The 26,609-nt window shown below is 32.5% G+C and overlaps 6 protein-coding genes across 10 annotated transcripts; 3 read left to right on the top strand and 3 right to left on the bottom strand.

The window, feature by feature from the left end:
• Positions 1–7: 7 nt before the first annotated feature.
• On the bottom strand, positions 8–4,312 carry LOC109594904 (homeobox protein TGIF2-like). The gene is made up of 3 exons (XM_020010172.2): positions 3,859–4,312; positions 2,705–3,320; positions 8–2,577 (listed from the first exon to the last, which is right to left on the bottom strand). The coding sequence occupies exons 1-3, from the start codon at positions 3,866–3,868 to the stop codon at positions 2,349–2,351; spliced, it is 855 nt and encodes a 284-aa protein (XP_019865731.1). The 5' UTR covers positions 3,869–4,312; the 3' UTR covers positions 8–2,348.
• A 2,059-nt stretch (positions 4,313–6,371) lies between these two features.
• LOC109594507 (CCHC-type zinc finger nucleic acid binding protein) lies at positions 6,372–10,133 on the bottom strand. 3 transcript variants are annotated; one of them, XM_049970651.1, is made up of 2 exons: positions 9,999–10,133; positions 6,372–7,019 (listed from the first exon to the last, which is right to left on the bottom strand). In XM_049970651.1, the coding sequence occupies exon 2, from the start codon at positions 7,009–7,011 to the stop codon at positions 6,568–6,570; it is 444 nt and encodes a 147-aa protein (XP_049826608.1). In that variant the 5' UTR covers positions 7,012–7,019; positions 9,999–10,133; the 3' UTR covers positions 6,372–6,567. The 3 variants fall into 3 exon arrangements, with proteins under 3 accessions (XP_049826608.1, XP_019865291.1, XP_049826609.1); XM_020009732.2 differs by lacking the exon at positions 9,999–10,133 and adding an exon at positions 7,422–7,589; XM_049970652.1 differs by lacking the exon at positions 9,999–10,133 and adding an exon at positions 7,200–7,328.
• LOC109594487 (putative GPI-anchor transamidase) lies at positions 10,022–11,758 on the top strand. Of its 2 annotated transcripts, none has more exons than XM_049970650.1 (6): positions 10,022–10,139; positions 10,197–10,332; positions 10,388–10,875; positions 10,930–11,047; positions 11,099–11,209; positions 11,285–11,758. In XM_049970650.1, the coding sequence occupies exons 2-6, from the start codon at positions 10,279–10,281 to the stop codon at positions 11,537–11,539; spliced, it is 1,026 nt and encodes a 341-aa protein (XP_049826607.1). In that variant the 5' UTR covers positions 10,022–10,139; positions 10,197–10,278; the 3' UTR covers positions 11,540–11,758. The 2 variants fall into 2 exon arrangements, with proteins under 2 accessions (XP_049826607.1, XP_019865270.1); XM_020009711.2 differs by having other exon boundaries at positions 10,197–10,338.
• A 183-nt stretch (positions 11,759–11,941) lies between these two features.
• Positions 11,942–16,074, top strand: LOC109594213 (dolichyl-diphosphooligosaccharide--protein glycosyltransferase subunit STT3B). Its single transcript, XM_020009421.1, has 10 exons — positions 11,942–12,165; positions 12,222–12,440; positions 12,492–12,735; positions 13,811–14,009; positions 14,068–14,418; positions 14,475–14,680; positions 14,739–15,016; positions 15,073–15,573; positions 15,634–15,718; positions 15,799–16,074. Exons 1-10 carry the CDS (start codon positions 11,996–11,998, stop codon positions 15,874–15,876), a joined length of 2,331 nt encoding a protein of 776 aa, XP_019864980.1. The 5' UTR covers positions 11,942–11,995; the 3' UTR covers positions 15,877–16,074.
• A 621-nt stretch (positions 16,075–16,695) lies between these two features.
• Positions 16,696–18,175, top strand: LOC109594263 (serine-arginine protein 55-like). The gene has a single exon (XM_020009472.2). The coding sequence runs from the start codon at positions 16,983–16,985 to the stop codon at positions 17,778–17,780; it is 798 nt and encodes a 265-aa protein (XP_019865031.1). The 5' UTR covers positions 16,696–16,982; the 3' UTR covers positions 17,781–18,175.
• A 1,165-nt stretch (positions 18,176–19,340) lies between these two features.
• On the bottom strand, positions 19,341–25,566 carry LOC109594890 (INO80 complex subunit D). Of its 2 annotated transcripts, XM_020010152.2 has the most exons (8): positions 25,382–25,566; positions 25,170–25,320; positions 24,882–25,117; positions 24,659–24,825; positions 23,449–23,847; positions 22,937–23,105; positions 22,672–22,878; positions 19,341–22,589 (listed from the first exon to the last, which is right to left on the bottom strand). In XM_020010152.2, the coding sequence occupies exons 2-8, from the start codon at positions 25,199–25,201 to the stop codon at positions 22,321–22,323; spliced, it is 1,479 nt and encodes a 492-aa protein (XP_019865711.1). In that variant the 5' UTR covers positions 25,202–25,320; positions 25,382–25,566; the 3' UTR covers positions 19,341–22,320. The 2 variants fall into 2 exon arrangements, with proteins under 2 accessions (XP_019865711.1, XP_019865719.1); XM_020010160.2 differs by lacking the exon at positions 25,382–25,566 and having other exon boundaries at positions 25,170–25,363.
• Between the last annotated feature and the right edge of the window lie 1,043 nt (positions 25,567–26,609).

Below are 26,609 nucleotides of genomic sequence, written 5' to 3'. Positions count from 1 at the left end.
ACGTGCATTAAGATTTTTAAACATCTTTATTAACAATCTCTAAAGATTATATACAATATATACGTAAATATGATAATGAATGTTGTTGATCCTCTTAGTCATTATCCATTTTACTGGCAGTGTAAATTCTGTCATACATATTTCTTCAGCAATCTGTACTGACCAATAAGACAGTTTCATAAAAATAGACTATGATTATACAAACTACTCAACTACTTATATCTAAAATATACATATTTAAATAGATGTTAACATGAAATAGAGTTTTAGATTATTAAAAAAATACAAAATTATTTTTGTACTGATCCCAATTGAGCAAATTTGTATACTTGACCCTTACAACTATTGTATTTTTGTGGATGTATTGCTTTAAATATTAAACAAGAAATATCCAGAAAATGATCATTAATGTTGGGCGAATAAACTTGAAGAAATCTACGTGCAGCTTCAAATTTATTCATATTTAATATAAAATATGTGCGATTAAAATTTCAATCTTTAAGTTTCTATAGGAAGAACATTCATGCTTAGTAATAACATTGATAAATATCCTTAGTTTTCCATATAAACCTTCCAAAAATATATCAACAAACGTAGACAACACCTGTAATTTTACGTTATGAAGAAATATGCATACAAAACGATAGAAATAAACATCTTTATTCATAAAAAAACAATTTACAGTAAATTTTTCTGTAACAACATCTAAATCTAAGTGAGTTAAACTAAATAATCTAATACTATAATATAAACAGTATTGTAACATACAAAATCTGATGTACAAAATTTACATTTATAATACATAAATGTAGTGTTATTAATCGAGTTCAAATTTTAAGTAGTATTCATATTCTTAAAATGCGAAACAGGTACTTTTAAATTTTCAAATAATATTCAGGAGCACATCAGATCAAACCTAAGTACACAATAGATCGTCTCATCAAAGTTATGGCACTTTACTAGGAAATTAATTTGTAATATAAAAATTGTCATGTTACCATTACTATATATGACTATCACCAATAATTTAATATCACATGTTTTTTACCAACAACTAAACATCTAGAATTAAATGAAGAATGGCTTGATGATTATTACTGTAATATAAATAAAATTTCTCGTTAACAGGTAAACAAGGCAAATTGGTAATAAGTGATATTTAGGGTTCACACAAAATGTCTAATCAAATGATCACTTTATGAATATTTTTAATTATATAAATGAGGCAAATTAATCTGTGATTTAAAGTTTATAAAAACCTAGTCGATAAGTCTCTATATACTTCTAAGGAACAGATTTTGGTAATAAGGGACTAGAAATACTGATTACTATCACTTGACCATCTTGCCAAGTTTAATCAATAAACTTGTTAACGTGATGGAGAAAAAGGTAACTGAAAATTTTGCATTTTAAATCACCATATAAAATGTAACATTGAACTACCTTTCTCCCATATATCATTTGCAATGGAATGAAAATTAAAGGATACAACCCACAGAGTTGAATTTGATTTTTCTAAAACATTTAAAATATTAAAATAAACGGAAATGTTCATTGTTGAATCATATCAAATTTTACAAATTAACCATTAAACAGAAGCTTGTTATTGTTTTCATTAGTCAGTCTAATAAGCACTAAATGAATTTTCAGTCTGTTGTGGAGCATTTTAACAAAAATGAAAATTATTGCGCTCAACACAAAAACAATTCACAAGTCATTTTGAAACAGGGCTATTGTAACCAATTCATATAATCCTAACTGTATTTTTAAAACATACATTCACTCTGAATTATTTTTTATGGTTAATATTTTGTACACCAGTAACCCTGAAGATATTCTGACAACAAAACTGTATTTATTTTAGGAACTAAATTGACTTTCATACAACCTTTATTAAATTAGTAACCATTTGATGGTAAAAATAAGGATTTGTTAAAAGTTTTTGGTAAGTTCCAAATGTTAAAAAGTCAACACAAACAAATTTGTGTTGTTTATTCATTTAATGATTTATTTACTTGATGAGACGATCAAAAATGCCGTGTCCAATATGAAATTCAAACCCAAGACGATTATACAAAATTATCATTTTCCGATAATATCACTCTGGCTCTACAACTTACCGAATTTTTTAAAAGAGAATATGTAAACTACAGTCTAGAAACTACAAGCTTAAAAACAGACAACACATCAGAAACCTTATAAATAAAAATCAGCTATTTCGCAACAACAAACAAACGAAAGAAAAATGTAGCTGCGAAAACAAAAATGACTAACATAAAGTTTGTTGTTGTAAAAAGCATGTTGAGCACATTTATAAGGCACGCTCGGCACAAAACTGATATAATAGACTATACTTGAGTGTGTCCCTGCTCTTTCTCTCTCTGTCGCACCGCAACAGCAGTCTCCACCAACAGATACAGACACTTGAATTTGTCTTTATCCTCGTCCTTCTCCTCCATGTCGGAGCCGGCAAGGTCGGCGGACTGTGCCAATTCGTTAGGAAGCTCAGAAAGATCATTTACGTTGTGCACCTGCACGAACTGCGGAGTCAAATCCCACAACTCGTTGGCGTTGGAGCTGTAACAAAAAAAATTAGCTAATTAATAATTTCTCGTTCCAATCGGACATCTTGTATACATATTATGAAAGTTTTCAGCGTAATGGCCCACATATAATGGTAGAAACGTGTATGTTAGAAACTTACCCCCTATTTATTAGATAATCATCATCCTGATGATTGGGAGTGTTGGTGTATTGGATGGGGCTCTGCCAGGGATTGTACTTATCCTCTTCGCTGGGACTGGAGCTCTCATAGTCATTAGGACTGTCCTCCTCAGATCTGTAGATCAAGGCGATATTCTCCTCATAATCATGGTCCAATCTAATCCTCTTTCCTGGACCAGTTGGTAGCTGTTCATTCCAGTTCGCCTTGGGCTGCTCTGGCGCGTTGCCAACGCTGCTCAGCTTCTTGCCCCTTCGTGATATGGTATAATGCAAAGGATTGTGCCCTTCGCGGCGGATCATTTCGGGCAAGATGCGCCTGCGGGCGTTGATGAACCAATTGCATACCTGTAACACGGTCAAATTGGCCTCCTGCGAGAGAGTTAACTTTTCGGCATCGCTGGGATAAGCGTTGTATCTGTGCTCATACAGCCATCTTTTCAAAATCTTCACCGAGTGCTTGGGAAGGTTCCCGCGACGTTTTCTCACTTGCGTCGCCAAATTGGGGTTCTGGAGCTGGGCCTGGCGCAAGTGCTCGTCGTGCTCGGAACCCGATTCATTTTCGTCGGTGCTGCTGCTGGATTGGAACCTCTCGCGATCTGTAATTTGAGACATTTTGGTTGATTCCTACGATAACCTGATCAAAATGACGAGTTGCGGGCATTTCGTGACGTTATTTGAATTTATATTTTGAAATCAGAGTTGGCAGAACGCATGACAGTCAAACGAAAAACAAATGATGTACCGTTCAATTCGAATATAAACGCGCCAACACGCGACCATGCTTAGCATCAAAACAAACGCTTGTCTCGATGCCGTTGACTTTTATTTAGTTTCTTATCAATAAAAAAAACATAAATTACGAATTGCTCCGTGTTTCCGTGTATTTGAAAGACGTTATCTAATTTTAAATATCAAAACACGTTCTTGTGACAATTAGATCTGACAGTTGACAGAAATGGCTACCTCGTGGTCGCTTCTTTCATAATAATCATGCCGCAACAAAATTAGATATTCTTTATAAACTAACGGTCGCGTTAGCGAACAAAATTTGAAATTATCCACCAACTCTGACTTGTTTCCAAGTTCGAATTGAAGTCACGGGAAATAAACAACAATATTAACACCATTACTTACGGACTCTCATTTTCAAAGTTGACAGTTAACGTCAAACCAAAAATAATTTTACGTAACAATCGCACAAGTCTTTTAAAACATCGTTCACCGCAAAATCACGACCACTTCCAACATTCCCGGTACAAAATTAATCGGTAAACCGAACGAATGACATTCAGAATTTCAATTTCACACCAAGACCGAATTTGGAGTTGGATGCGAAATTCACGTGTATTCGAGTTCACGTTTGTTTACAACACACACAAATCAGTTTTCGGATCACTGTCAAGTAAATTCAGCACCAGTCACTCGATTTTTTAATAAGATTTTTCAGTTTCAACATCACGCGTGCTGCGAAATGTCACTTTATGGCGGTCAAACAAATAGACGGCAAAGCGTCTCGAAATAGCGCTGGACGAGTGACAGCGCGGGACGTTTAAAATGGACATTGTGTTTGTTGTGATTCGGACACTCGATTTTTATCATACTCTATTAATTAATATTATTAGTTACAAAAAAATATATATAAAATCATATATATTTGTTAACTAGACGATAAATTAATTATTGAAATGAATTCCTTGTATAAAATTTAGAAATTAATTTAATGAAATAATAAATAAATGAATAAGTGATTTTTTGTCTTCTTTATTATTACATAACTTTATACTGTTTGGTAAAGCATACTTTTTTAATCATATGGTAAATTAACTGGGACAACTTCCTATGAAAAAAGTTATCAAATAATTTATAAAAAAAAATTCATTTAATTTTATTGTTTTCATGAGTTAAAAGTACAATAAAATCATATCATATCATATAAAATTTAAAAATTAATTTCTTTATAATGTATGATAAAGTATACTTTTTTAATCACATATATTGGGGGACCCCTCTATGAAAAAGTCCTCTATTAATTTATAAAAAAATAATTCATATAATTTTATTTTTATCATAATTTATTGCACATTGATCTATGGTTTAACGACTGAACAATAGCATAATTTGTGATAAAATAGGTTATAAATAAACTATTATTTTTAAATATAGAATATATTTGAATGAGATTCCTTAAAATATCATGTCCAAGGAACCTTGTAGAGTATGGAAACACGCATTGATATTTTGTACCTAGCTCATCGAACATCAATGTATAATTATTCAAAATAAAACGTCAGAAGGATTCTTCCCTGTGTTTGATTAAGATATTTTGTATATGTGATATGTTTTGGGCCCGAAGGCTGGGGAAAAGACAGGTGGATAATATAAACGCAATGGTTAATTGTTATGCAAGTAGTTTGAAATGGATAACTCAAACAAATTAGAGTACAACTAATTCGATCCTGCATGAATACATTTTTAAACTCGTTATTAACTTTAAAAGTCTAATAAAATTATGTTTTTGATCATCAAAAACGAATATATGTATTAAATAGAATATAGTCTGTTATGTAAAATAAAGTGTCTTTCTACTCCGCTATGGTTCAGGATAGTGGAACCCATCGTTGTGTTTCGAAACGTTCATTATCAGAGATCGATATCATACATAAAATAATTATTTATATTAATTCCTCGTATAAAATTTAGAAATTAATTTGATGTATATAAATAAAAGCGATTTTTTATCTTTTTTATTACTACATAACTTTTTTATACTATTTGATAAACAAACTCCCTATGAAAAAGTTCTTATTTATAAAAAAATAATTTATATAATTTTATTATCATAATTTATTGAACATTGGTCCATGGTTTAATGTATAACGAGTGAACAATGCCATAATTTGTGATAAAATAGATCATATATGAACTATTGATTTTAATTATACAATATCTAAGGAACCATGTGGAGTATAAAACGTTGCCACGACATGCATTACTATTTCACGCCTTGTTGATGGAACATCAATGTATAGTTCAAAATAAAATATCAGGAAGAAAGATTCCACCCTGTATATAATTAAGATATTTTGTACTGTTTTGTGATTAGTGCCATAATTGTTTATATTGGTGCCATTTAAAATGTTTCTTATCTATATTTGGGGCTAGAACGCTGAATTTCTTACAAAAGGGGAAGGACTGGTGAATGGCATAAGTGTAATTGTTAACCGTTGTTCTAGGGGCAGTTTGAAGTGGATAACTCAAACAAATTACAATACAATTAACTTGAGTTGGGCATGAATAAATTTTTGAACTTGTTATATACTTCAAAAGTTTAACAATTATGTTTTTGGTAATCAAAAAAATTGTAGTGTAAAATAAATCATCCTCGATCGCTGTCACGAAACATTCATTAATGGAGATCGATATGTACGATTGTTTATAGACTCTATTACGTAAATGGATAAATAAAATATAACATTTTAATGTCTAAATATGGCCAAATTTGGCCTAGGACATCTTATAAATAAAAATCTAATTTTGTAAAACTTGCCTATATATTTACCTTTTTATAATAAATTTATATTTAATGAATTGCGAGTTTCAATCAGTTACTAAATATGTATGGGGAAGGTTTGTCAAATTAAAAACAGTTTATCAATAATCCTTTAGTTGTATTTAGGATACATTAAAAATTTTAGATCTAATTCTACAAAAATAAAACACTTAGGAAACAGTTTAAAGTATAAATAAAAAACATTAGAATAACAATATTTTTTCTTCTCAAGAGAACAGACATTTTATTATAACGTATATATATAAAATACAACAAAAGAGCAATGCGAGGCACTACTTTCTATACTCGTTATTCTCTTGGCAATCTCTCTTAAGGTGGCCCGGCTTGTGACACAAGTAGCAAGTTTTAGTGTTCTCTGGACAGTTTCGGTAGATGTGACCAGGCCGTTGGCAATTGTGACAAGTGTCAGTGCTGGTCCTATCACCACCACCCTCTGGGCAGCTCCGGGCTATGTGGCCAGGCTTCTTACACTTGTAACAGGACGGCACGTCTGGATGTTGGAGGCAATCTTTCGCGATGTGACCTTCACCAAAGCAACGGTAGCAGCGATTGAACTCCTCCCTGCAGTCTCGGACATAGTGACCAAGTTTGTTGCACCTGTGGCACTTCTCCCGGCTCCTGTAGTTGAAGTTAGCTCTATTGATGTCCCGCTGTGAGCACTCCCTGGCAAAATGCCCTGGCTGGTTGCACTTGTAGCATATACTTGAGGAATTCATGTTTTGATCTAAAAACAAACAAACTTAATTACTTTTATGTTTTTATTTTTTTTTTCATTTTCAACACAATTGGCGGCATTAAACGTGAATCGAGGAAGCAAAGAACCGTTGAAATTGAATTCGTAAGTCAGGTTCATTAATCTCTATTACACAAATATTCGAAAGTGTGCGTCCTAAATAAAACGTACCGTGAAAAAATCACAAGAATCCCGTTTATGACATATTTCGTTTATGAAATTATCGCTTAAAAACGATAGAACGGCTATCAACAACAACAGTTTACGTCAAACACGACGTACTCGTCAGAATCAACCGAAAATAAGCCAACCAAGATTTAGTCCACGTGTTTCAACGATTTGGTGTAGGTGACAATAAACATTCACTCTAACAAACAAAGGAAATCATCTCACCTGAAAACTACACTTTCACGTAGTCGTTAAGTACAAATGTATACTTATTTGTGAAAGAAACAGATAAAATTCACTCAAGCTTTGCCACATTCGAGTCAAATATGTTGCAATAAGACCAAAGATCCGTAAAATATGCACCACGAAGATGGGAAACCGGTACTACGCGCATTAAATGTTAACTCGTACCTTGCGCATATCACTAACGCAGTTTTCTTACAATCCCTATCCGGTTCGAACCGCACCAAATTTAAATTTTTGGCGATCAAGTTCTGTATGCAGAAGTCGGAAGGGGACGTTTTTCGAATACATTTAGACAAATTATTGATGAAATTAATTAAAACGTTAATATGAAAGTGTGGTTGTGTATTACACAAAATATAACTTACTCCCTAGATGATTTCACTTGTAGCGAGTCTCGAGGAAACCTTGTAAACACGTTGTTACGCGATAACTTTAATAAACATGATAAACGACTTTCGGAAATAAGTTATATCAATTTGAAATTGGGAAACTACCCTCCTCAGGAAATTAGGTGGCGCGATTGTCTCTGATTTTTTAAAACATGTGCAACAGTACCGTTCATGTTTGTTTTGTATTATTTTCTTAAGTCAATACAAATAATAGTGAAAAGTGCTAATACGAGATATTGGATGTGAGTTGATAATTTTCATATACATCCAGAACTATTTCGTAAATATCCATTTCAAAAGTAAATTAAAATGGCAGCTATAAGAATCCTATGTGATACACGTTACGTGATATATTTGGACTTGCTATAGAAGTTCATATGAGGTGATGAAATCTAAATTGTCAAAGATCCCGTTACAAATTTTTAATGAATGTTCTGAACGGTGGTACCGAACGTTGTTGCGTTGCAGTACCAATCTCTTTCGTCTTCAAACGTATTCTGGACATTTTTGGTGGATGGGTTCTTAAGTGCCTAAGAGACTGATGTCCACCCAAATTGTTCTGGAGTTGGAGCATCATTTTTATCCAGCAAGACTTACAGCACATCTTTCCTACATGTTTTTGGAACGCTCTTCCGTCTATTGAAATCTCTACTTCCAAACCGTTTAAACAAATCTTCTAGTAGTTTTCTAAGGCGAATGATTACCATATGTCACCCGACAACGTGGTTCACTGCATTTATTTTTTCAAACGATAATTGTGAACTTTTCTAAAATAAAATTTATGTGGTACTAAACTTCACGTTGTAAAATATGCTACCTTGATAGTTTACCAGATGTTCAATCTAGAGATAAACCAAACCCGAAATCTTAATTGCATACAGAAACAATTGGCAAAAAGGCAAAAGCAAAATTGTTAAATTACAATTAGAAATTTATGATAAATTCAGCTAAAACTATTAATATGGAAACATCGTGTGGAATATTATATAAAATGTATCTTACTCCTTTTCAATTGTAGAAACTCGTAAACACTTAAAATACTTGATTAATGCCTTACTGAAATGACTTGTCTTATCAGTTTGACATTCTATAAAATTTCTTATTGTCGCATAGACTTTACTAAAATACTTTTCGGCGGGAGATATTGGATGTCATAATTATCAGATAAATCTAGAGAGAAATATTTTCAAAACGCTCAATTTCAAAATTTTGGGGCAATTATATGGATCCTGAGTGATACCTGCGACGAGGAATACTTGGACTTCAGTTATATAACTTCACATGAAGTGATAAAATCTAAATTGTAGAAACGAATATATAAAAAGAAGTGAATAAATTATGTATTTTGACATCCCTATCCACTTCGAAAACCACAAAATTTCAGTTTTCGACCACATGTGAAAGACGAGACAATTTTTAAAACAGTTGAAGATTGATGATAAAATGAATGAAAACATCAATATTTTTAAGGATATCTCTTATAGAATAACATATATAGTGTAACTTACTCTCTGGTAGAATTCACTTCTAGCTAGCTTCGAGAGAATCTTGTAAAGACTTTGTTATTCTATGACTTTGACAAGCAAGAGAAATGTCTTCCGGAAATGAGGTGTGAAGTCAATTTGATTTTTGGAAACTTCGCGGCATATTCGGTGACGCGATTATTTCAAGCATAAATCTTACACCATGCCGTCATACATGATTATTGTTGCAGTAGGAAGGATGTTTTCTCTTGTTTCACTATTTATAAGTTGGCATACATATTTAGTTAACAGATTCCTCAGTGAATCGAATGATTCTCAGCATTATCAATGATGCTAGTTATTTTTAACGAATAAAATATTTTTTTGAGATCTAAAGCAAGTGAGGATATCAAAAAGATCATGAACTTGTGGAGAGGAATAATTTTCAAATGCTTTAATATTTTGAATTATTGCGTTGTACCTGCGACATGGTACCACTTCAGTTGTGGGATTGAAAAAAGATGAAGACAGTACTTTTACAATCCCCACCTGCATCAAACGGCACCAAATTTAAATGGTGCAAGAAAAATTATAGAAGGAAAAATATACAATTGATGAGTGTTGTTCAAATGAATTAAAACGTTAATATGAAGGTGTGTAGTAGGGAAGAGTAGTGAAATAATATTAAGTTAAATGTAACTTACCCTCCAGTAGACTTTACTTGTGACGAGTTTGAACGAAACCTGGTAAACAAGTTATTACTTGAAGAGATAAACTTGACAAAAGCAAAGAGGTTATTAACAAAAAAGCAACGTACGTGATTACATAAGGTGCTAAATAGAAAGGTTTGGCAAAAAATTAAATTTGAAAAAGAGTATCACAAATTTAAAATTTGTTTACAGATACAACCTTCCCACCACCGTTCAAAACACTGATAAGACCGTCAATTTGACAGTTCCCATACCAACATAACCTTTCTGCAAGATGCTACACAATTTACTTTTGCTTCTAATAACGGCCCACTATGCGTTTGCAAACGTACAGGTAAAATAAAATAGTTCGTTTTTGTTATTTTGTTAATTAATTGTTGTAGCTCCCCCATGAATTTGTTAAGAAGGGCCACACCAATAATTGGGCGGTGTTGGTTGATACGAGCCGGTTTTGGTTCAATTACAGACATGTCGCTAATGTCCTATCAATATACAGGAGTGTAAAAAGATTGGGGATTCCAGACAGCCAAATAATATTAATGATAGCTGATGATATGGCTTGCAATCCTCGTAACCCCAGACCAGCAACAGTTTTCAATAATGCTAATCAGAACATCAACGTTTATGGCGATGATGTGGAGGTTGATTATAGGGGATATGAGGTAACAGTTGAGAACTTTGTTCGACTTTTGACTGGTAGATTACCACCAGGCACCCCTCGGTCAAAGCAGTTGTTAACAGATGAAAGAAGTAATGTTCTTGTATATTTAACTGGACATGGTGGAGATGGATTCTTGAAATTCCAAGATTCTGAAGAAATAACAAGTCAAGAGATGGCTGATGCTCTAGAACAAATGTGGCAAAAACAAAGGTACTGAAATTAATTAAAATGGAAATTTTCCAATTGTTATTTCAATAATTTCAGATATCATGAAACCTTCTTTATGATTGATACTTGTCAAGCTGCTTCCATGTATGAAAGATTCTACTCCCCCAACATATTAGCAGTGGGAAGCAGTTTAATTGGTGAAGATTCTCTTTCTGTAAGTCATGTTATTGGATTTTTCCTTTAATACTAATATTGAAGTTTATAGCACCATGTAGATCCGGCCATTGGAGTTTATATCATTGATAGATACACATATTTTGCTCTAGATTTCTTGGAAAATGTTGATCCACAGAGTAACAAAACAATGGGAGAGTTTGTAAGTATTTAATATCATTAATTTATTGATTTATATAATTTATTCGAAAATAATTAATTTAAATTGTTTCTGTAGTTAAAGGTTTGCCCAAAGAAGGTGTGCATTTCCACTGTTGGCGTGAGAAAAGATTTGTTCCAAAGAAATCCAGATGAAGTACCAATTACAGACTTCTTTGGTTCTGTAAGACCTGTGCAATTGCTGACAGAATATCTGCCAACAGGGTCAAAAGCAATTTCGCCACCTGAAATAAAACAGCCAGCTTCAGATACTTCAAGGAAATACCGATATGTGCCTCAACTAGTCAATTTTGATTTACTTTTTGCCAAATAAGACTTTTCTTACATTAAATTTTTAGTACAAATTATAATATTACGATTTTTATTTTACCAAAGCTGTGCAACTATTATTTTACGATATTTATATTTTTTATGTGGATATAAATAAAGTTTGCATTATTAGGATAACTTTCAGTTTTACAAAATAATACAATATTTGTCCAGTCCTATTCATGTAATGTAATAGAAATAATAAATAAATACGATGCCTTTATTCATTGTTTTATTTGAATTTAATTTTTAATTATTATAGGTTAAGATTATTATTAAACAAACGATAGAGGGTCAACGTAAGGTAAAGTGTTTTTAAACTGGTCAACTGAACTATCAGGTAGTTGCAACGTTCAAGGGCTTGCCAAGTTGTCATCTTTCCAACCAATAAGAAATGGCCGCCTCTAACATCAAGTAACCTCTGTCGTGTGAGTGCGTGTCATGTTTTTGGTTGTCAAAAATGGCTCAAGCCGGTTCGAAAAAAACATCGGTCTCAAGAATAAATAGTAAAACGGGCATTAGTAGTTTAATTATATTCGTAGTACTTTTACTAGCATGGATAGCCGGTTTTTCGTCGCGTCTGTTTGCGGTGATCCGGTTCGAGAGTATCATTCACGAATTTGATCCATGGTGAGTATGACAATTATGATTTTCGAAAAATAGGTGAGCCAAAATTTAAATTACAGGTTCAACTACAGAGCCACGGCTTATATGGTCAAACATGGATTTTACAATTTTTTGAATTGGTTTGATGAACGGGCATGGTACCCCCTTGGAAGAATTGTTGGGGGTACCGTGTATCCGGGTCTTATGTTAACTTCCGGTAGCATTCACTATATTTTGCATATGCTGCACATCAATGTCCATATTCGTGATATTTGTGTATTTCTGGCACCAATCTTTAGGTAAACACGGAACTGCATTTAGTTATGCCATATTTAATCATTTAATTTTAGTGGTCTAACTGCAATTTCTACATATTTTTTGACTAAGGAGTTGTGGTCCGCTGGAGCAGGACTTTTTGCAGCATGTTTCATAGCAATTGTGCCTGGTTACATTAGTAGATCTGTTGCTGGAAGTTATGACAATGAAGGCATTGCTATATTTGCCTTACAATTTACTTATTTCCTGTGGATCAAATCTGTCAAGACTGGATCAGTTTTTTGGGCTGTTGCTGCAGCTCTTTCTTACTTTTACATGGTAAGATTGTATATATATTTTGCTTAAGTGGCATTTTTGATAAGTTGTAAATGTTTACTCAGTCATTTTTATCATGTTTGAATTTACCACATCCATATGAGATAATGGTTATCTGTAAAATCAATCAAACCAATTTCAAATCTATATTTAATTCATAAAAGTACATATTGATATTTCAAAATATGAGATTCTAGCACACTAAATGATATTAGTCTTTTAGGTTCCATTAGAGAACCAATAACAGTTAAGCTCTTATCTGCTGCATAAATTATGCTTTGTGATTGCATTATAATTAGCCTTGATATGTTTGTTTTGTAGCAAAAGTTATAAAATCTGTATTGGTTATTTCATTGCGTTCAAATTCAAATGTTATTTTTGCATGAGCTATTTATATCAACTGATTATAGAGGGTACTAAAAAAATCAAACTGCAAATCAAATATGCAAATCATTAAACAATTGAATAACAAAATGTTAAAAAAAATAACGCATAATTAACAACAATTTTCATCACAATTAGTATATTTTTTTTATGATTTTTGAAAATCATATTTTTTTAACTATTGTTGTTACCACAAGATAACATAAAATTTTAAGTATATTGATGAAAATTACAAACTTAATGAAATTTTGGATACTGTGTTCATTAATGATTACTAAATCACTTACTTCACTGAATAAAGTCTATAAAAAGTTAGTTTGTTAAAAATATGATGAATTAAAATAGTTGTATAACAAATCTTTTTGTTTTGCATTTTTACATTTTTTTTTATTAATTAACAGTTTGTATTTTTTTTCAACACAATTTTTAGTGAAGAATATCTTTACCAAATAAATTACTTATAATTAATAATTTTGATTTGTTTATTATAAATTGTAATTAAAAAAAGATGTTCATTTGTTGCTTTGCATATACAGCAGACTGTAGGCAGATTATCTATTTACATGATAATTTGTTTAATTTGCATTCTAATTCACAAGAAAAATACCAGTATTATGTGGTAGATAATTTTATAATTTGACGTATTCGAAATCGGAACGTTAAATATATCTTAAAATACAAAACGTTTAATTAGGTTTCAGCATGGGGCGGCTACGTATTCATTATCAACTTAATTCCGCTCCATGTGTTCGTACTGCTCCTCATGGGCAGATTCTCCAACAGGCTGTTCACTAGCTACACGACCTTTTACATTTTGGGACTGATTTTCTCCATGCAAATCCCGTTCGTCGGCTTCCAGCCGATTAGAACTAGTGAGCACATGGCCGCCTCAGGTAAGACAACACACCCGCCGCCATTACACTTAAACTGACGGTAACTTTATTCCACTAGGTGTTTTCGTACTGTTGTTCGCCGTTGGCGCATTAAAATACCTCCAGAGTTCGCTCTCCAAGTCCGAATTCAAGTCGGTTGTGATCTTCGGCGGTCTTGTCGCCGCCGGCGTCGTATTCTCGACCGTCGTTTTGTTAACTTACGCCGGCTACATCGCCCCTTGGAGCGGCCGATTTTACTCGCTCTGGGATACGGGTTACGCCAAAATTCACATCCCCATCATTGCATCCGTATCCGAGCATCAACCGACCACTTGGTTCTCGTTCTTCTTTGATTTGCACGTTTTGGCCGCTACTTTCCCTGCCGGTTTATGGTATTGCATTAAGAACGTAAACGACGAAAGAGTTTTTGGTGAGTCTCGATCCGTTTATGACGCTATGCAGGTTCTAATAATCACGTTATTGCAGTAATTTTATACGCCATAAGTGCTGTTTACTTTGCCGGAGTGATGGTCAGATTGATGCTCACTCTGACGCCCGTCGTCTGTATTTTGAGCGGCATCGCCTTCTCCGGTCTGCTGGAGCTGTTCCTCAGGGAGGACGAGGGTGCTCGTCCCGAAGAAATTGAAGAGGACGACCACAACACTCCAAGCAAAAGGCAAATGTACGACAAGGTAACGCATATTATTCAAGCTATTCTTTCGGATGGATAAGCGGATGTTAAATTTTCAGGCTGGAACCTACGGACGCGTACCGAAACTTAAGCACGAGCTGAAGGAATCCGACGGTATTGGACAAAACATCCGTAGCATCGTGACTGTCGTAATAATGTTACTGTTGATGCTCTTCGCTGTGCACTGCACATGGGTTACCAGCAACGCTTACTCCAGTCCCAGTATTGTGCTTGCGTCTTACGGCAGCGACGGAAGTCGTCAGATTCTCGATGATTTCCGTGAAGCTTACTTCTGGCTCTCGCAAAATACTGCTGATGATGCTCGTGTTATGAGCTGGTAAGATATTTCTTCTGTTTTTATTATGAAACTTCATAAACATTATGTTTTAACAGGTGGGATTATGGTTATCAGATCGCCGGTATGGCCAATCGTACTACATTAGTTGATAACAACACTTGGAACAACAGTCACATTGCGTTGGTGGGCAAAGCCATGTCCTCTAACGAAACAGCCGCTTACGAAATAATGACGGCACTGGATGTCGACTATGTACTTGTAATTTTCGGCGGTGTCATCGGTTATTCCGGCGACGACATCAACAAGTTCCTATGGATGGTCCGTATTGCCGAAGGAGAACATCCCAAGGATATCAGGGAAAGCGACTACTTCACCGAACACGGCGAGTTCAGAGTGGATGCTGAGGGCTCTCCCACGTTGTTGAACTGTTTGATGTACAAGCTCAGTTATTACCGTTTCGGCGAATTGAAGCTGGATTATCGCACTCCAGCCGGTTACGATCGCACCAGGAATGCCGTCATCGGCAACAAGGATTTCCAATTGACCTATTTGGAAGAAGCCTACACAACTGAACACTGGCTGGTCCGGGTATACAGGTACGTACAACACACTTCACGATATATTTACTATGACAAACTATAATTTTTGTGTTTCAGGGTTAAGAAACCAGACGAATTTAACAGACCGAGGATCCCAGTTGCCAACAGAGTCGTTAAGTCACCCAACTTTATTTCTAAGAAGGTATTTTTTACATTCTAACTGAAAAATTCATTCATTGTTACTATTACTATTGTTTAAAATTTCATTTGTGTTAATTTCAGAGTTCCAAGAGGAAGAAGGGAACGATAAAGAACAAGCCCGTTATTGTAAAGGGAAAGAGACTGTCCAAAACTCAATAAGAATGGAGCTGTAGCGTAGTTAATTTTTTATTGTTGTTAAAAATTGTTTAATCACAACTTGTTTTTTGTGAAAAATATTATAAATGTTTCAGTTGACATGTATTTATTTACTTCATTGCTGAAGTGTTAACATCATTATTTCACTTTGTGATAATTGTGTAAAAATATGCCATTAAAACTTTTTGCACGAAAAAATAACTATGCATTTTTATTTATCCCCGTGCCCTAATTTTATTGTATTCATATTCTTGTCACGGATAAGAAGTCGTAAATAAGCAAACACCGCCTAGGCACCTGCGAGTTGTATTGTGGTATTGACCTAGGTCACAGTAGGCTCTATACGCAATACTCCGCCAGAGAACTCATGGTACTTACTACTCAGTAAGATCACACTAAGAAATTGCATTGACTAGTTTCAAAATACAAATTTTTATCTTCTTGATTTCATATATAAAGATAAGTCAAAGTTGAATGTAATAGCCTAAGAAGTTGCGACGACAGTTATTTACCTCTTAGACAGAGAAATTACATTCGACACCAGGCACTTTACAGTGTATTGTATTTTAATTAACTAAATGCTAATATATATCTGCTTATCTATCATCGCCTTACAGAATATTATTTACATGTAAAGTACAACCTTAGACGTGTCAGGTTTAAATTTAAAATTAAATTCAGTCAGACTCACTTAAATTATAAGAATTTGAAGATTATATACAGTATTGCAATATTATCTACAGTTATATTTAAATTTGTCCTGTGGTAAAACAGTTAAAAAATTTTTAAAAACTGTAAGATAAAAAATCTATCCGGTTCAAATTTGGCTGCATTTAAATTATAGTTAATATATATACGCTTTTGTTGTATTGTTTATATTGATAGACGTTTATGGGTGGTGCTTAATTAATATAAAATATTAAATATAAATGATATCGTAGCCGGCAAAAACAACGGGAAGTTAGCAATGGTTTAAGAAATGACAGGCGTAGCCTCGCTCCCGTAGCTTTGCAACTGGCGCGTCGTTTCCCACTTGCAAACGTGTTTATTTTGTAATTACATTTGTAGTGTTTAATTATTTTTGTTTTCGGTTTTGTTGGCGCGCTGACATGGGCACCCGTGTATTCGTGGGTGGCTTGACATATAAGATCCGCGAACGGGATTTGGACAAGTTTTTCCGTAAATACGGTCGGATTAAAGAAGTTTCGATGAAAAATGGCTATGCGTTCGTTGAATTCGAGGACTACAGGGACGCCGATGATGCCGTTTACGAACTGAACGGCAGGGAGTTGATGGGTGAACGTATAACGGTGGAAAGGGCGAGGGGAACGCCGAGGGGCAGCGACCAGTGGAGAGGCAGAGGTTATGGGCCGCCGCGAGGCAGAAACGACAATCCAAGGGGCCGAGACAAATACGGACCCCCTACCAGAACTGAATACAGGGTCATTGTTGAGAATTTATCAAGCAGGGTCAGTTGGCAGGACCTGAAGGACTATATGAGAAAGGCTGGTGAAGTTACTTATGCTGATGCACATAAACAGTGCATAAACGAAGGAGTCGTAGAGTTTGCGTCCTATGCCGATATGAAGAACGCAATCGAAAAATTAGACGATACGGAAATAAATGGTCGCCGAATTCGATTGACTGAAGATAAACCAAGGGGTGGTAAAAGGTCCAGATCTAGTAGTCATAGTCGTTCCAGGTCGCGGTCACGCCGACCATCTAGATCACATTCGAAAAGCAATTCGAAATCCCCAAATCGGTTTAAATCGCGTTCACATTCCAAAGAGCCTTCTAAATCTAGATCGCGTTCAAGATCCCAGAATGGATCTAGATCACATTCCAAAGAAAACAATGAGCCTGTGAGGAGATCACAATCAAGATCTGTGAGCCAGGAAAGAAGTTAGTCTAAAAGAAATTCGAGTCCACAGATTGAAATTTAGATTTAATTTTTTAACTTTTTAAGTTTTTATTATGTTTACCTAATATGTACTTATTCTTGTAGTACCTTCCTAAAAGTAAACATCGAATTTTCTCGGTATTTACCACATGCCAAGCATGAAATTTATGAAATTTAATAAGCAATAGCCTTTTAAAAATGAGTTTGTTGTGCTAATTCTAAGAATGTTATTTAAAAACTTATTTGATAAAAACATGTCTTCTATTAAATAGTTTTAGTACCATTTTTGTACTCTCATTATTTATTTTGGTTAATTGTTTTCAATATTTTTGTTGTAATACATACAAAGGTTATTATTTTATGTAATTTGTATGTATTTAATAAATGATGTATTATGTATTATGCAGATTTTTAATATAAGATTATCTGTATGATGGAATTGCTTTAATATAGGTATTAGAAATTGGTTCAATGGACAAAAAATTTGGCATGTGCTTTTATATTATAAAAATGAAATGAATATATCTGTCTTTGTATCATTGTAATATCAGTAAATAATTTGATGGTGCTGTCTAATTGTAAAATTAAAAGCAATAACTTGAAAGATCCCACAAATTTAATAACAAAGTCAATTATGAATGTTTTATGTAGAATTTGATCAGGCTTACTCTGTATTGTTGCGGATTTTAAACGCGATCTTTAATTGTAACTGGCTAACGTTTACTACACATAGTCCATACGTAACTTTTATTTGTAATAACAAGGTATTAGATATTATTCATCGTTATTTATTATATAATAATCTCACCTTTTTTGGAACACTATTCTAATCATTGCACGTCGCTATTTCGAATAATTATATATGTATATTATTACATCAAACTGGTGTCAGTCTAATAGAGACCCAAAGTATTACCTAAAAGTAATTCCATTGAAGATAAAATTGTTTCTAAACTATTTTACCAGTGCAAAGTGTTGATTATTTGATCGATTGATACGTTGGTTAATTGAAATGTTCAGGGCTGTACAAAAACACGAGACATTCCTTATCTAAATGAAAAAATAATATCCATTTGAAGTTAATAAAAATGTCAGTAAGTGTTAACAATTTTTTATTTCCTGTGTACTAATACAATCCAAATAAATCTGCAGAAAATTGAGTTTTAAGTTAAGTAATAAAGGTAAGATTTGCCAATATTAATTATATTACGATTTATTAACAAAAAAAAAATATTTATCCAAATTGTGGAATAGTAAAATATGGGTCCCGTTCTCATGTCCACTGAAAGTTAAAATTGGTGTACATTTCGTATAAAATGGTTACTTAAAATTGCCCGTTTTATCGAATGTTATATTTTTAAACTTTGTATGAGCAGTTAATTATCTCATTTAGCATTCATTTTTACTTACCTCTTGTAATCTTATGAACACAATTAGAAAATAGCCCTAAATATTAACCATTTAAATATGAACATTTACTATATGTATGACCATATAATACCTTATAACTTTTAAATTATAAAAAGGTGTAAATTAATTTTATTAAATGAAATAGTCCATGAAAATCTATTGATTTTTACAATTTTATTATTAATTGTAACCTGAGAAATATGTACAATTTTTAATGTTATAAAGAAAACAAGTTCAAAGTCTATGACATCTCCAAATACATCAACACTGACTGAAATCATTCAATTACGATTTCAACGACCCATCTCGCAAGTAAAAGTCAACCTCACAATACAAATTTAAAGGTACACAAATGCATCAATCTTCAAGAATTGTAGACAATTTTTTGTTTTATTGTACATTTTTTTACAATGTTGCGCCTGGGTTGATTACAATAACTCCTTCTAACACGTAAAAAACATCTACTTAGGTATTATTACGAAAACAAAAGCAATGTTAAACATATTAAAATAAAAAAAATTCACATTTAAGGAGGGATTAAGCAATTTATTGTGGCCAAAGATGTTGAAATTGGTGTATCGTTTAAAGCAAATTGATTAACCCCACACGTATATAAAACTAAACGATTATCAGCAATTAATACAATTTTAACGAAAACTTGTTTTTTTATAAATGATATGTACAAAATAGTGTTTCTGAACATTCTATTGATATGAGGGCACAACTGTTTTAATTGTAATTAAAAGTATTAATTACTAATCATCGCAAAATTTCATGAATATGTCAAAAGTTATAAAAAAATAATTTTACTAAAAATTTTACATTTATCACAAATCAACTAAAATATAAAAATCACCGTGTTCAACTAAACACTTAATTCAGGAACCTTCAAATTATAAACAGCAAGTGAATCTTTTGATTTATTGATGCCGATATAAATGATAAATAATGTATAAAAATAAATACATACAAAACATATTGACATGTTGTTTTTATAAATAAAATAAATAACACCTATTTCAAATCAAAATTTAGCATTGTGTTACCCTAAAATATGAATTACATAGACTAAATACAATTATCTAGGAAAATATGCTCCATACATGGAAAAACGTCTACCGATTTTTTTTGCTTCATTTTGAATTTTTTTGTATAATGAAATTTTTAATTAAGGAACTGGCATACAGAAGTTTGCATTTTATTTATTTTTTATTATCTAGTATTTACATAAAACTAAAATACTATTCAGTCTTCAACTATAAATTAATACTAGTACTATGCCACCTAAATAAATTACATATAAAAAATTGCAAAAATAATTTATAGTTGGAAATGGCTAGTATTTAGTGGTTAGTTGTGGTTGGTTATTATCAATACAACTATTTGTTTCAGTATTAGAATATCTATTTGTGTTTTTAGTATATGAACATAATTAGTACAAGTTCAAGAATAACGTGTACATGGTTTTATTATAAAAATATAATATATTCCCTGTTGAAATATGTGAATCTTTATTTACTTAGTTTGTTTTATTAACGGATAACTAATACACAATTTAAGCATTAGTTACAGGCCCTTTTGACTAATTAATAGGAAAAGAAAACACCAACCCCCGTGAGTTGAGTATTATACAACATAAAATCTTTGTAACGTGAATGGTTTTGGACTTCCATTGCCCTAATTTTTGATGCTGTGATGGTGCAATATTTAAATTAGCACTACCTCTACATATTTCAAGCTAAGAATGATATCGTCACAACTTCAAAAATTAAGACAATGGAAGTCCAAAAACAATTCACTGTACAAACATTAGTATTGTGTTCAAACCAACGTAACATCTTTGTATAAAAAGCGGCGATACTCGAAAACTCGTTAATACATAAAAAATGAAAGATGCAATTTAAATAAGTCTGTATCATAAAATGTTAAAGTAGCAAAACGTATTTAAGGAATGTTTCAGATGTTTCACGTGGATTGGCTCTCGTTGATATAAAACACACCATTCATTATCAATGATATTTGTGAAAAACTATTAATTACTTGAGCAAAGTTCTATTTCAGAACAAGAAAATAACAGAGACATCTAATAACAGTGGCAAATTTTACAAGATGAAATGCACGCGTCAACCATAGATATCAAATCGGGGCGAACTTATAATAAATTAACTATAGAATTACTTATTCTTAGGAATGTTACAAAGCAAACGTTTCCCAATCGGCAAATAAACCTATAATGTGGAATGTGATATCTACAATTATGTATGAAATCTTTGGTACAAGCACAATACATACACAATACCGCTTAATCTAATTAAATCTACGTTTTGCCTCAATTTTTATTGTACTATGTGATGTTAAATGTTATTTTTTTATTATGAAACTTGATGGTACAAATAACGGAACGTATGTAATTGAATGACCTCATACAAATAATATAACTAACAAATAAATATCTACGTACTTATTTGTCACACATGGTTCTTAAAACAGAAGTCACATGCATATGGAGCATATATTAAGCCAATTATTGGGTATTAATCAAAAGGCGAGATGAAATGTACAACAAATCTACAGTTTACTGTGCATTAGAAAAATTATCACTCTGAATGGATGGACGATTTTGATGATTATTGCGTACTTAGTGGAATAAAATTTTTCATTCGTTACACGTTTATTGAAAACAACTTTGGGTTCAGGCGAGGTTAAATCTGTCACTTCTATTTAACAGTAACCATTAATGTAATGGAACCGTCTGCAAAATTAGTCAAAAACAACTAATTAATCTCCAACAGTTTAATATGTGAATTGATATCAAATACTGATTTCCAAGCAACTGATTGAGATCACTGAAGTAATCTGGAGCAACAACATCGGCTATTTACGTGTATATGCGTATCACAGTTTTGAAGTCACCTCCTCACCACTTCAATAATCCCAAGCAGTTGCTTCGTAACCAATAAGTAAGTCAATATATCTTGACAGAGTATTTCATAAGAGAAATTTAACCTCGTCATTTGCCCACGCACAGGATGAGCCACTCCTACAAATACCCCCGTATGCCAGTTACCTATCGTTATAATTAAGTATTGTACTGTCAAGGTGAATGTTCGGTGGTGTGGTATGCTCCGGTTCACGCATTAGGAGTGAGAATGGGGCTCGACGGGCAAGAGGTAGGACGACGTCTGCGCGACCATATTGTCGCCGCAAGGCGCATATCCGTTGTGGAACACATCGGGTATCTGGACGAGGGATTCGGCCAGCACGTGTTCGTCTAGCAGTGAGTCGAGCAGGCCGTGTGTCTGGCTTAATTTCTCCAACGACTTTACGTCGTTGTCGACAGCTGCCAGGGCCTTTTCCAATTCCTCGGCCTCCTCGCGAGATGGTTCATATTCGCCATTTCGGTTCACTGCAATTAATACACCATTACACATTAATAAATCAGTAAAGGGACAATTTTTATAATATAACATTGTATAATGAATACCAACCGGCGAAAAAGTCGTTGAATTCGTCCACCTGGATTGTGCTTAAGACAGTACTGATGTCGGTTTCTTCGAGAAGATGTTCTTGGGAATCGAGAGCTTGTTCCAATCCAGATTCGTTTAATCCTAATACTTGGTCAATTTGCAACTCTTCTTCTATCAATTCTGGAGAACCTTCTGTTTCAATTTCATTTATTTCACTTACTTCTATGTCTGTAAATCAAATTGGTAGATGGAAATAGACTTAACAACGTAATTTGAATTAAACTACCTTCTGTAATTTGTGTATCTTCTAATATTGCACTGGAGGTAGAAATGTCAGAGGGTTTAATGGGTTTTCGTTTCTTCTTGTTCCTTTTTTGTGGCCTAATCATCGCGGAGGGTTTAACTTTTTTCCTTAATTTCTTTGGTTTGGCTTCTTGGTATAATTTATAGTTGTCCTAAATTATTAAAATTTAGTGAACAAATTAAACAAGTAAAAATATATTATTATTATTATTATTATATAACAGTGACATAAAAATAATTATTCAATTCTAATAATCCCAAAAACATAAATAGTATATAAATTATGTATTGAAGAGTGTTTTAATAAATTTCAACTTGCGTTAATTTATTTAGAAACAAAACGCTTTTATAATGGTGTAAATTTTAAAATAGTGTAGTAAATTTTAATTTTTAGTAATACAATTTTAAACAAGAGTATTGTTTGTTTCTTAATTGAAAGTGTATTATTTTACTGTTGACATTCATTATTATATTAGAAATAAAGTATATATTTACCCTCTTCCTAGCATGTTCTGGACACAGGGGCAGCTCGTGTGAGATATCGAATACAGGCACGGAACACTGAGTATTGTCCGCGAATTTCGCCGTGCAGTAATCAAACAAGACCTGGTCGGTGTTCAACATTATGTGGAGGGTACAGTGTTTCGCGCAAGGTAGCGCCGGCTGACTGCATTTGTCTACCTCGCAGATCTTAGGTGTGACAAGCCGATTGTAACCCTGCTGCGACTTGATGCGTGTCACGGGCTCCGAATCGCAACTCGCAGGTTTAGCCGGTAATGGGAACTTGTTCGGTTGGCCGATGTTGCTGCGGATCAGCTGCTGGATATGCCTCTGGAATTCATGCCGCGTTATTTCTATTCGTTCTTCCCTGGATCTGTCCTCTAATTTGAATTTCTGTAAGGTTATTATTAGTGTTAATTGGACAGGAGCACGTGAAACAACAATGCAAGTGTTTTGCGTCATGTTGATTAAAATTATATACTAAAGTATTTAATTTAAGTTCGTGAATTATGACATAATACGGCAAGGCATTTTTTAACGATTAGTATAATTAGTTTATAAACCTGATTTAAATATACATTCAACAATAAATTGGATTCTTACTATATACATATATTTTTATTTTACTTTTGTAATTGTATTGATAAAAAAGAAAAATATTCAAGAAAACTAATTTTTTGAGTTTTGTGTAGAGAACAGAGACTATAAGGTATTCAAGTGAATTTGGCTTCATTTTTAAGCATAAACCGCAGATTTATTTATTATTTAATAGTCTTGCTATGTAAAAACATAAGGAACAATAAAAAAGTATTATAATACTAAGCATTATATAAAATCACATGGTAGTCATGAATCTGATCCTTTATTTTGCATCAACACTTATATGAATCTGCTCTCTAGTTATAAAACTGTCATAAATCATATTGCATTATCAATAATCACTTATAATATTTTATATGAATAAATTTAAACAAAATAAAGTCATCTGAACTTTAATAATTTTTAAAGAATAAATTTAAAGATCTTACTTAATTGGATTTTTCAAATTCTTGCAAACCAGACCATTGTAAAACTTCATACCATACAGCATCTTCATCAAAGCAAATTATTTTACAAACTTTGTCACATTCGTTTTGAACTTTAAAACCATCTGTTTAGATAATAAGTTTTAAATCATAACTACAAATTATTTGCTATAACTGACCTCAAGACTTGCACTAAACCAATGATGTTGGTAATGATTATAAACATCTTGTTCCTTGTCTATCCGTTGAAGTGTTTCGTGGTGGGTAGCACGAATACTTCCACGTTTAATTCTTGGTTTCACTACAGCAGGAGATTTGTGCAATTTAACATTTTCCTCACTTAAACCTACAAACAAGAAAAAAGCATAATTTGGCACTTACAGGGGTAGACAACCTGCTTACCTATAATACTGTGGGCAGTAATCTTATCCTTAAAGTCTTGATTATCAGGTTCGACTTTCACCTTGGCATCAAGATTCTTAATTTTATCATACAAGTTGAAAGTTCCACTTTTGAAGGTGCCCTTATCATAGAGCTTTCCATTGTGGATGTCCTTACTGGTTTGTATAGTCACTAATTTGTAATTTTGACCAACTTTGTCTTTTACTAATTGATCAAACGAGCTAATACCATTATACCTATGAGTGAGAATGTTGAATTCAATGTTAGCATTAGTGCAGTTGGATTTACCTATGATTTCCTTTAATCCCTGAATTGAACATCTTTAGGTTTCTTAAGTATAATTAAGACTATTTATATGCATTTTTAGCCATGTCCTTACACAATTATTGCAGTTTATTTATGAAAATTTTTAACAGAACTCATGGGTAATAAAAGCAACCTAAAATGGAAATTATAACATCGGTGTTCGATATTGTTTGTAATATCTTAATTTAATTTACCATAGGATAATAAGCTTATTTAATAACAGTTTAGTTGACAGGTCATATAAGGTTAACCCATATAAGAGTATCACATAAATTGATTGTAAATTAATACAATATATACATACTCACAAACAGTTAACAGATTAATGTATTATAAACTAAATTACTTGATATTTACATAAAATTCTATAAAAATTGTTATTAACTTTTAATATGTTTTGTTTGACAAATGACAAAACTATATTTTTATACCAACTTACCGGGCCGGGTAACCTCTAAAATCTCAAACTCCCTAGAATTCACTAGAAAAGTCACTAAAAGTTGTAACAAAAAAATACATAAAAATAATATGTGCCAATGTAAATAATAAATTTTTAATATATCCGAACAATACTTTGTTTAGAAAGCCATCAGAATATTCATTACACTTTGTCTTATTAAAAACGCGCGGAAACTATATAGTTATACATACCGGCAACAGATGGCGCGAATATTAATTAAACAATTTTTACTAATAAAGAAGTTAATAACCTTCTTGTATTATATTCATTGTTGATTTCATATTTTACAATACTTTCACAACGTAATTTTTTCATTAAAAATATATAACCGTGCAAATTTATTATGCAATTACAGATGGAAGCGGCTCAGCAGATGTGTCATAGATAAATTATTTGCAGATAAGAATTGTGTTTTTAAACATTGTATATAAAACATTGTTAATGTTCTTAAGTAATGTTAATTATTTATTAGTGAAATATTAAAAGTTATTTTTAGAGTATTTTTCATTTTTATCATAATCTAAATTTGAATTTACTTAAGAATAATGAACACAAGTAATTTAAGAAAATTAATTTTAATTGTTCTGTACATATTAAGAATGCGTTACTAAAAAATATTTTGATAAGCACGATTGTACGCGTTATTTTAATACTATTTCGCAGGCGAATTTAAAATATAATGAAGTGGGTGGTCAAAAAATTTAATTTACATTTTAAGTTTGAAATTAGTTGAATCAAAAATAATCGATCTATAAATATAAAGTCTTAATTATAAATATAAGTAATTCCAATTAACTAATTGAGATCGATAACTTCACAGATTAAATTTAATTACCAAGCCCTGATAAATTTGCAACAAGAATAAATATTATCGCGAAGATGCAATAAACTAAAATTAAGTTATTTTAAATTTAACCAATTATTTACAGTACTAAATTACTGGATCGTTTATACTTCTGAAT

The sequence above is a fragment of the Aethina tumida genome, chromosome 1, assembly GCF_024364675.1.
Source record: "Aethina tumida isolate Nest 87 chromosome 1, icAetTumi1.1, whole genome shotgun sequence".
Taxonomy (NCBI): Eukaryota; Metazoa; Arthropoda; class Insecta; order Coleoptera; family Nitidulidae; genus Aethina; species Aethina tumida.
Note: the sequence above shows the minus strand (reverse complement) of the source record. Positions and strands in the feature narration are given on the sequence as shown.